The following is an 8,889-nucleotide window of genomic DNA, read 5'->3' on the forward strand; positions in this document are numbered from 1 at the left end:
ACTGACTCCCTAGTTCACGCTTGTCATTTTTCTCTAACCAGGGGTGCGTCAGCTCGAAATCATGTGCTGCTTTGGCTGCATGTCGGTTCTCGCCAACTACTTTGTGTTCATGACTTTCTTCCCAGCTTGTGTGTCCTTGGTTCTAGAGGTAAGAGCTGTTCTTACTTATGGCATTAGTAGAAGAAGATTTCTCATTACGTTAGTTCACCTAAAGACAATCAGCACCTTCTAACATAATACATAATACTGACTTACTTTGTAGCTTTCTCGGGAAAGCCGCGAGGGCCGTCCAATCTGGCAGCTCAGCCATTTTGCCCGAGTCTTAGAAGAAGAAGAAAATAAGCCAAATCCTGTTACTCAGAGGGTTAAGATGATTATGGTAATTTCTTTTCCTTTCATTATCTTTGGTTCCAATATCATATTCTGCTTTTCAGTTTTTTTCCCTTCTTCTTGTCTTTCTACAATTTTTGGCACTTTCAGTGATAGTCCTCTTCCTTTTTTTTTTTCCTCCTCTTATCTTTTTCCTCATTCCTTATGAGATCTCTGGTCTTCTCTGCTCTAAATTGATTTTTCAAATCCTTCCACTTTCTCTTTCTTTGAAACTCTGTTCTTTTGGGGGAATGTTCTCAGCCTTTCACTGGGGTCGTCCTTTTGCTCAGTCACATAGCAAGCCTGGGGCTTTCTTTTCCTGGTGAGGGAGGGCATGGGAGGAAGACAGTGTTTGGTTATCCACTTGCAAAATGTGAGTTTAGGCTCCATTGATATGTAGAGGGTACATGACTTTTAAATTTTTATTTCAGTCTCTAGGCTTGGTTCTTGTTCACGCTCACAGTCGCTGGATAGCTGATCCTTCTCCTCAAAACAGTACAGCAGACAATTCTAAGGTTTCTTTAGGATTGGATGAAAATGTGTCCAAGAGAATTGAACCAAGTGTTTCCCTCTGGCAGTTTTATCTCTCTAAGTAAGTTCCCTGAGCCCTACTTTGAATCATAGCACTCTATGCTTCTGACAGTTTGGGTTATGCCTTTTCTATTTCTAAGTAATAACATTTTAATTTGCTTTCTTTTATTTAGAATGATCAGCATGGATATTGAACAAGTTATTACCCTAAGTTTAGCTCTCCTTCTGGCTGTCAAGTATATCTTCTTTGAACAAGCAGAGACAGAATCTACACTCTCGTTAAAAAATCCCATCACATCTCCTGTAGTGACCCAAAAGAAAGTCGCAGATGATTGTTGTAGACGTGACCCTGTACTGGTCAGAAATGACCAGAAATTCCATGCGATGGAGGAGGAGGCGAGGAAAAACAGAGAAAGAAAAGGTGATTTCTTATTCTCTTCATTTTCCATCCTTCCAGTGTTGATTTGTCAAGAAGTTGAGTCTTTTCTAAAGCACAAATTCAGTGTCTGATATTTCTTTTGATCTCTTGAACAGTTGAGGTTATAAAACCCTTAGTGGCAGAAAATGATACCTCAAACAGAGCTACGTTTGTGGTGGGTAACTCCTCCTTACTTGATTCCTCACGGGAACTAGAGACACAGGAACCTGAAATTGAACTTCCCATGGAGCCTCGGCCTAATGAAGAATGTCTACAGATTCTTGAGAATGCAGAGGTGAGAAAATAGACTCAAGCTTGGTATCTTTCTTAAGAAAAGGAGTATTTTATTAAAGGAAGGAAGGAAGTTACAGCTTCTGAGTACCTGTAAGTTCTCCGCACAGTGTTACATGGCTTACAGGTCTCATTTATTCCCTGCAACCTTGTAAGATAGGTATAATTTTTTCCATTTTTCACATGAAAAAATGTTGGCTCTAGGAGGGTTGATTAAGTATGTCCCAAAGTAAAACAGAAAATGGTAAAGCTGGGATGAAGAGTCCAAGATTTACTGACTGAAGACTCAGTGCTCTTTCTGCTATCGTTTAATAAAGAGAGGAGCAGTTGCTGTATTCTATATGTGTGTTAAGGCCTAGGAAAGCTTTAACATGGAAATGAATTTCAGAGAAAGAAGAGAGGTTTGAGGGGCTTTTTGTTTGAGTTTTTAAAGTAAGCTTGATGCTCCTGAGGAGGCTTGTTTTCTTTCTGATGTTTGAACAGGATGTCCTGCTGACAATCCCTGTTTGACTTAGGGGTTTAGCATGGCTGTTATGTTCCATTCCTATCTGCTTACTCTGATTTATTCTGAATTTATGTGTATATGAGTGAGAGTCGATTTTGTTTCTTTATCACTTTCCCTCATTCATATTAATATGTGTACCAGTATCTCAACTGCCATGCTACATACAAAACTTATAGGGTGGGTGTCAGAATCTTAATTATAAAATTTTTCCCCTGTGTATGTCACTTGCAAAATTTAGTGTTTGGACTTAACATTTTGTTTAGCTTTCGCATTTTTATAAAGAATTTTTGTTTTGATGTTCTCATTTCTACTCAAATCATCTCCTTCTTTAGAACGTCAAATCCCTTTGGGTTCTCAAAGTACTTGTATTTTAGTTCTGCAGAGAGCACTGTTTGTATAAAATGGTCTACTTATTATGAATAGTATGAAGTATGATTCTTCAAGTCTATTTTCATTTCCCTCTATCAGCCCCCTTCCATTTTTTTTTTCCATTTTTTTAGAAAGGTGCAAAATTTCTTAGTGATGCTGAGATCATCCAGTTGGTCAATGCAAAGCATATCCCAGCTTACAAATTGGAAACTCTGATGGAAACCCATGAACGAGGTGTATCTATTCGCCGACAGCTACTTTCCAAAAAACTTCCAGAGCCTTCTTCTCTCCAGTATCTACCTTACAGGGACTATAATTACTCCTTGGTATGTTATTTTCTTTATTCGAGCAGGTTTGCTTTATAGCTTTAGTCTTTCAGTCTTCTTCTTGATTCATCTTTTAAACTTTCATAGTTTTATAAAACATTTTCCTTTTGAATTCATTTTACTGTAATTTTGTATTCTACTTATGGTATAGGTGGTCAAAATTCAAAAATACTTTCCCTGTTATTTACAGTCATTACTCAAGAGTTAAGTGTTTTCAAGACTTTTTAAAGAGTAAATAAAAAACTGGTTGAAAAATACACTAAAGGATTAAGTTTGAAGAAAGTTACTAATGACAGGGGCTGGGTATTTGGCATATAGATTTTCACTTGGTGCCTGACTTGACCTTTTAGGTGATGGGAGCTTGCTGTGAGAATGTTATTGGATATATGCCCATCCCTGTTGGAGTGGCAGGACCTCTGTGCTTGGATGGAAAAGAATTTCAGGTTCCAATGGCAACAACGGAAGGCTGCCTTGTGGCCAGCACTAACAGAGGCTGCAGAGCAATAGGCGTAAGTTGGCATTTATGTATCTGCCTGTCGTAAGGTACTCTCTGGGCAGTGAGATGAGATTTGGGGTCAGTCAAGGAGACCTTTTGGGACAAGCAGAATTGTTTTCAGGATTAATGTCTGCTCTTGTCACATCCTCTGGATAGCTTGGTGGAGGTGCCAGCAGCCGAATCCTTGCAGACGGGATGACTCGTGGCCCAGTGGTGCGTTTTCCCCGTGCTTGTGACTCTGCAGAAGTGAAGGCCTGGCTTGAGACACCCGAAGGGTTCACAGTGATAAAGGAAGCATTCGACAGCACCAGCAGGTGTGTGTGGGGGTTGAGGGGGAGGGGGCTTATATGTGCATTTACATATAGTTCAGAACCAGTGCCATACCTAGGATGACTAAATATAACTGTGAACATATTGCCTTGTTAAGATGATGTAACAAAACTTCAATTTTAAATCGATGCTTTCAAAACAGTGATGTTAATTAATTCTTGGTTGGGATGGAGTGGGTGGGGTGGGGTGGGCAGAGCCGAATATTGATGTCAATGAATATCTACATAGAGGTTAATTAGAAAAAATAGCATGAGCTAGTAAGTTTGAATGTTGAATTTACAAGGCTCATTTTGATTAGGCTATTACTTTGCCCTAGAAGAATTTTGATCTAAAATTGCCCTAGGGCAGGATTGCCTGAGAAAAAGATTTTCCAAGCAGGATAGAGGTAAATAAATTAGTATAGTAGATTTACTTTAACTACAGAAAATTAAATTGATAAGGATAGTTAATACAAATGATAACCCCAGTATAGTTCAAGCTTTTATGCTTGTTTTTATATGAACTTTTAAAGTTTATTTGTCATGAAATGACTTTCTGCATCCCTTCCTTCTTGTAACATGTAAGAATGAGATACAGCTGAAGCAGTATTCTAATAGAATGTTAATTAAAGAAGAAAATGCTTTTAATATGTAGTCTCCATGAGTTTCCTCTTAAGTATAAAATGAACCAACTAAGCTAGACTTTAGGATGCCATCCATTTTCTTAAAAAAGTAAAAAAAAGTCTTTGCTTCTTCTGTTGAAAGGTTTGCACGTCTACAGAAACTGCATATGAGTGTGGCCGGACGCAACCTTTACATCCGTTTTCAGTCCAGGTCAGGTGATGCCATGGGGATGAACATGATTTCAAAGGTGAGCATGGATGGACTGTAACAATTTGCTGATTATCCCTGAAGAGGGGAGCAGACTCACTCTTTATGCCCTCCTATATTTTTGAATTTTATACCCTGTGCACATACTACTTACTCAAGGAGTTAATTGATTGATTTTTATTGAAAGGTAAATATTGATACATGTAGCTTATGTTATATAAATTGGTATTTGTTGGTTGGTATTGTTCATATTTGAAATATTTAGTCCAGACTTAGCATTGTACATGCTCTGGGTCTGCACTCGAGCTGGGAGGAATCTGGGGATTAGTGCCTCAAAACTTTGTCCTGTAAACCTGAAAGCTGACTTCTTCCCGATACTTCAAAACATACGTTTAAGAAGCCAAGTTCATGTGTGTATAGTTCCTTTATTTTAATTATCTCCTTGTAAGAAGATTGTGTATAGATCATCTTTTTTCTACTAATCTTTGTTATTTATCAGATAGAAATGTAAAATTTTAAAGTCAATTAGTCAGGCTAATTGTGCTTTCCCAGTTATAAGGACTATTCAGAAAGAGAGTATAGTGACTAAATACATATGCTTTAAAAATTTCCAGTAAATAGCAGTTCCTGAAGAAAAAATTACAAACAATTACTTTGACCCAGCAATTCCACTTTTGGGTAGACACCCAAAAGAATTGAAAGCAGAGTCTCAAAAAGACGTTGGTATAGCCACGTTCATAGCAGCGTTCACAGTTGCTGAAAGAAGCCCACATGTCCACCCACAGATAAAGTGTGGGAAGTACATACAGTGGAATGTTATTCAGTCCTAAAAAGAAAGAAAAGAGAGAAGTCTCTCAGTCGTGTCCCGACTCTTTGCGACCCCGTGGACTGTAGCCTGCCCGGCTCCTCCATCCATGGGATTCTCCAGGTGAGAATACTGGAGAGGTTGCCATTTCCTTCTCCGGTGGATCATCCCGACCCAGGGATCAACCCGGGTCTCCCGCATTGCAGGCAGACGCTTTACCATCTTAAGCCACCACGGAAGCCCCAGAAAGAAAGCATGCCACGTGCTAAACGTGCACGAGCCTTGAGGTTCACGTACTAAGTGCAAGAGTCTGGTCACATAAAGAGAAGTACTACGTGATTCCCCCTCAAGAGTTAGCTCGGTTAGTTACATTCACAGGAGCAGAAAGAAGGGTGGGTGCCAGGGGTGTGGGGGATGAGGAGGGTTTAACGGGGATAGTTTCAGTTTTCCAAGAGGAAGCGTTCTGCAGATTGGTGACACAGCAATGTGAAGGTTCTTAACAATACTGAACTTGAAAATAGTCAAGACGGTAAATTCTGTAATGTGTATTTTACCACAGTTAAAAAAATTTTTTTTAACTCCCAATTTTTTTTAATTGGGTTTTTGAAGTATGAGTTAATTGAATTGATTTAACTTGATTAGAAGTCCTTGGAAGCCTTGTTATATTCTATGTAAATCCTAATGACATTCCATTTACAAGATTTATTTTAATGTTTGAGTTCTCTTTACTGGCTTTGGTAACTTGGGCTTGTAGGTAACAATTTAATAACTAGAAGAGGGGATTATGACACATTGGTCATGGATTGGGGTCCTCACTCCCCAGTGACATGAATATAGTATTATATCCTCATTGAATATTTATTTAATAGTCTCATTATATCATCATATCAATGACTACAAAGAACTTATTTTCATATCAAAAAACATATTAGGAAAAGATTATTATAGTTATTGTATTTAAAGTGTTAGTATTATTAGATACAAAAAAAGCTTCTGATTCATAAATAATTTTGTGTGTTTTAATTTAGTTTTTCTTGTTGTTTTCTTTCTTTGGCTAATAGGGTACAGAGAAAGCACTTTCCAAACTTCAGGAGTATTTCCCCGAAATGCAGATTCTGGCAGTGAGTGGTAACTATTGTACGGACAAGAAGCCTGCGGCTATCAACTGGATAGAGGGACGAGGAAAGTCTGTGGTCTGTGAAGCTGTCATTCCAGCCAAGGTTGTCAGAGAAGTGAGTGGATGACTAGTTTATTTTGTTAATCTTTCACTGGATTACAGAATTGGGAAGAGAAATAGTCACATTATAAGTAAACTTGAATATATAGGTGTATTATGTTCAAGATGACTGCTTCATTCACAGACCAAACCTTACTGCTGCTCTCTGTTGAGGTCAGGGCTTCCATGGGGCCACATCTCCTCTCCCTTGTTTTCTGGAGGTACTGAAAGTAGATCTGGTAACCCATTCCTAATCTTCGGGGGAAGATGTGAACTGTGCCCAACTCTGTGTCCTAGGTATTAAAGACCACAACAGAGGCTATGATTGAGGTCAACATTAATAAAAACCTGGTGGGCTCTGCCATGGCTGGGAGCATCGGCGGCTACAATGCCCACGCCGCAAACATTGTAACTGCCATCTACATCGCCTGTGGACAGGTGAGGGCTCCAGCCTCCACCTTTCTTGCCTTTTGTTGTTCTAAAGAAAGAGAAGTTTTATATTTTTACTTTCTATTTTTTTTTTTCAGGATGCAGCACAGAATGTTGGTAGTTCGAACTGTATTACTTTAATGGAAGCAAGCGGTCCCACGAATGAAGACCTGTATATCAGCTGCACCATGCCATCGATAGAAATAGGAACTGTGGGTGGGGGCACCAACCTGCTCCCGCAGCAGGCCTGCCTGCAGGTGAGACACGTGGGGTCACCGCCTGCAGTCACCTCAAGCCCGGTTCTGACTCATTGAGATCCTCTGTGTTGCTACCTGATACCACGTATCACCCCCTCGCATTTTAGCCGGTGTTTTCATTCGTTTCCCACCAGTCTAATCCAGTGTCAATAAGTGCACCACTAGCCAGGTCACGGGTGTTAGGTTCATCGTAGTGTATCCACCGTGGACTGGCTGTCAGATTTTGAAAACGTAGCACATCCTGTGGAGCCTGGTTCTGTTCTAAGGCTGTTGCAGTTGCTGCGTTGCTCAGTCGTGTCTGACTCTGCGGCCCCATGGACTGCACACGCCAGGCTTCCCTGTCCTTCTCTGTCTCCCGGAGCTTGCTCAAACTCAGCGTCCATTGAGTTGGTGACGCAGTTGCCCTCGTTTTAGCTGATGGAGTAGGAAGTTGTTGCCATGACTGGAAGATTGAGTCCTGCTGTGTCTGTCCCTGGCTGCAGATGCTAGGCGTTCAAGGAGCGTGCAGAGACAACCCCGGGGAAAACGCCCGGCAGCTTGCCCGAATCGTGTGCGGCACGGTGATGGCTGGGGAACTGTCTCTGATGGCAGCACTGGCAGCAGGTCATCTGGTCAGAAGTCACATGATTCACAACAGGTAAGACTTACAGATTTGTTTAATATATTTTCCTTGTTCTTAAAATATGCAGTATAAAAAACCTACCTGTCAGATAACAAGTCCCAGCTTAACATTTTGCATTCCTGATATTTTGCATATCTCCTTTTCTGCCGTAGGTCAAAGATAAATTTGCAAGACCTCCAAGGAACTTGCACTAAGAAGGCAGCTTGAACAGCCTGGCCATTCAGAACTGAAAAACGGGCGTTGGGTTCTAAAGGACTAACGTAAAATCTGTGAATTAAAAAACTCAATGCAATGTCATGTTGAGAATGAATAGATGACTGCTTGGTTTTTGGCTCTTTAAGAATGATTGAGGTTCTTCTTTCCATGCAGAGTTCTCAGATCTGAAAACAGTTTACATGCTTTACATGCTGTGTCCTCTGGCAAGATCTCGACATGGATATTATGCCTTTATAGCATCACAGATGGTAATCTACCGCACACTTCTGAAGGAGTATACAGCTGGAAAAAAAAACTGTTTTCTTTTCATGGAACTCATGGAGATCAGTGTGAGATTGAACCCTCCTCTTGTCCACACCCGCCCTGCCCCAACCCTGGGTTGAAAATGGATTTTTAAATTATATTGTAGCTGACAAAACTCCTGATTTCATAGTTAATTTATTAAGTCTGGGTTGTAGACCTTTAAGAAATAAGAGCTAAGTTTATTTTTTGTAAACTAATACTTCATTTGGTGCTGGTCTATTTTGATTTGGGGGATAGCCAACATAATTATTCAGAAGGGGACCTGTTTTCTTCAAAGGAAGAATTACTTTTATTCCCAGATTACAGAATAATGTGCTAAGCAGTGCTAAACAGTTCTGTTTCAAGAAAACAAATCACTGCATTTATTTCTGCAGGCTATTTGTTCAGAGAGGACTCTTGTCTAAATATAAATGTTTGTCTAGATTGATTATAACACATCTTTCAGTATATAAGGCTTTAAGAAGCAGAGTTTTGTGCTCTTTATTAAAGATACAAGAGCTCTTAATATTGCTTAGATAAAGGTGACTGTTTATCAATGACATACAAGTCTGTGACCTCGCTCAGAACTCAGAGGGTGGAAAGGACAGGTTTGGAAGA

At 39.9% G+C, this 8,889-nt stretch overlaps 1 protein-coding gene across 17 annotated transcripts in view; it reads left to right on the forward strand.

The window, feature by feature from the left end:
• The window catches only part of HMGCR (3-hydroxy-3-methylglutaryl-CoA reductase), a 21,209-nt gene extending 13,126 nt beyond the window's left edge, over nt 1-8,083 (forward strand). For 13 of the 17 annotated variants that reach the window (XM_081513906.1, XM_081513920.1, XM_081513912.1 and 10 more), the window contains 14 exons: nt 42-148; nt 263-379; nt 801-961; nt 1,074-1,321; nt 1,435-1,613; nt 2,615-2,809; nt 3,160-3,318; nt 3,462-3,619; nt 4,379-4,484; nt 6,311-6,481; nt 6,763-6,903; nt 6,993-7,151; nt 7,634-7,788; nt 7,926-8,083. In XM_081513906.1, coding sequence (XP_081370032.1) covers nt 42-148; nt 263-379; nt 801-961; nt 1,074-1,321; nt 1,435-1,613; nt 2,615-2,809; nt 3,160-3,318; nt 3,462-3,619; nt 4,379-4,484; nt 6,311-6,481; nt 6,763-6,903; nt 6,993-7,151; nt 7,634-7,788; nt 7,926-7,980 — 2,111 coding nt within the window. In that variant the 3' untranslated portion in view covers nt 7,981-8,083. Of the gene's footprint in view, nt 1-41; nt 149-262; nt 380-800; nt 962-1,073; nt 1,322-1,434; nt 1,614-2,614; nt 2,810-3,159; nt 3,319-3,461; nt 3,670-4,356; nt 4,485-6,310; nt 6,482-6,762; nt 6,904-6,992; nt 7,152-7,633; nt 7,789-7,925 lie in introns of all 17 variants that reach the window. The other 4 variants (XM_081513908.1, XM_081513907.1, XM_081513910.1 and 1 more) reach the window with 3 other exon arrangements.
• Nucleotides 8,084-8,889: the final 806 nt, after the last annotated feature.

Source organism: Giraffa tippelskirchi, chromosome 7 (assembly GCF_054371585.1).
Source record: "Giraffa tippelskirchi isolate mGirTip1 chromosome 7, T2T-mGirTip1v1.2.pri, whole genome shotgun sequence".
NCBI classification, from domain to species: Eukaryota; Metazoa; Chordata; class Mammalia; order Artiodactyla; family Giraffidae; genus Giraffa; species Giraffa tippelskirchi.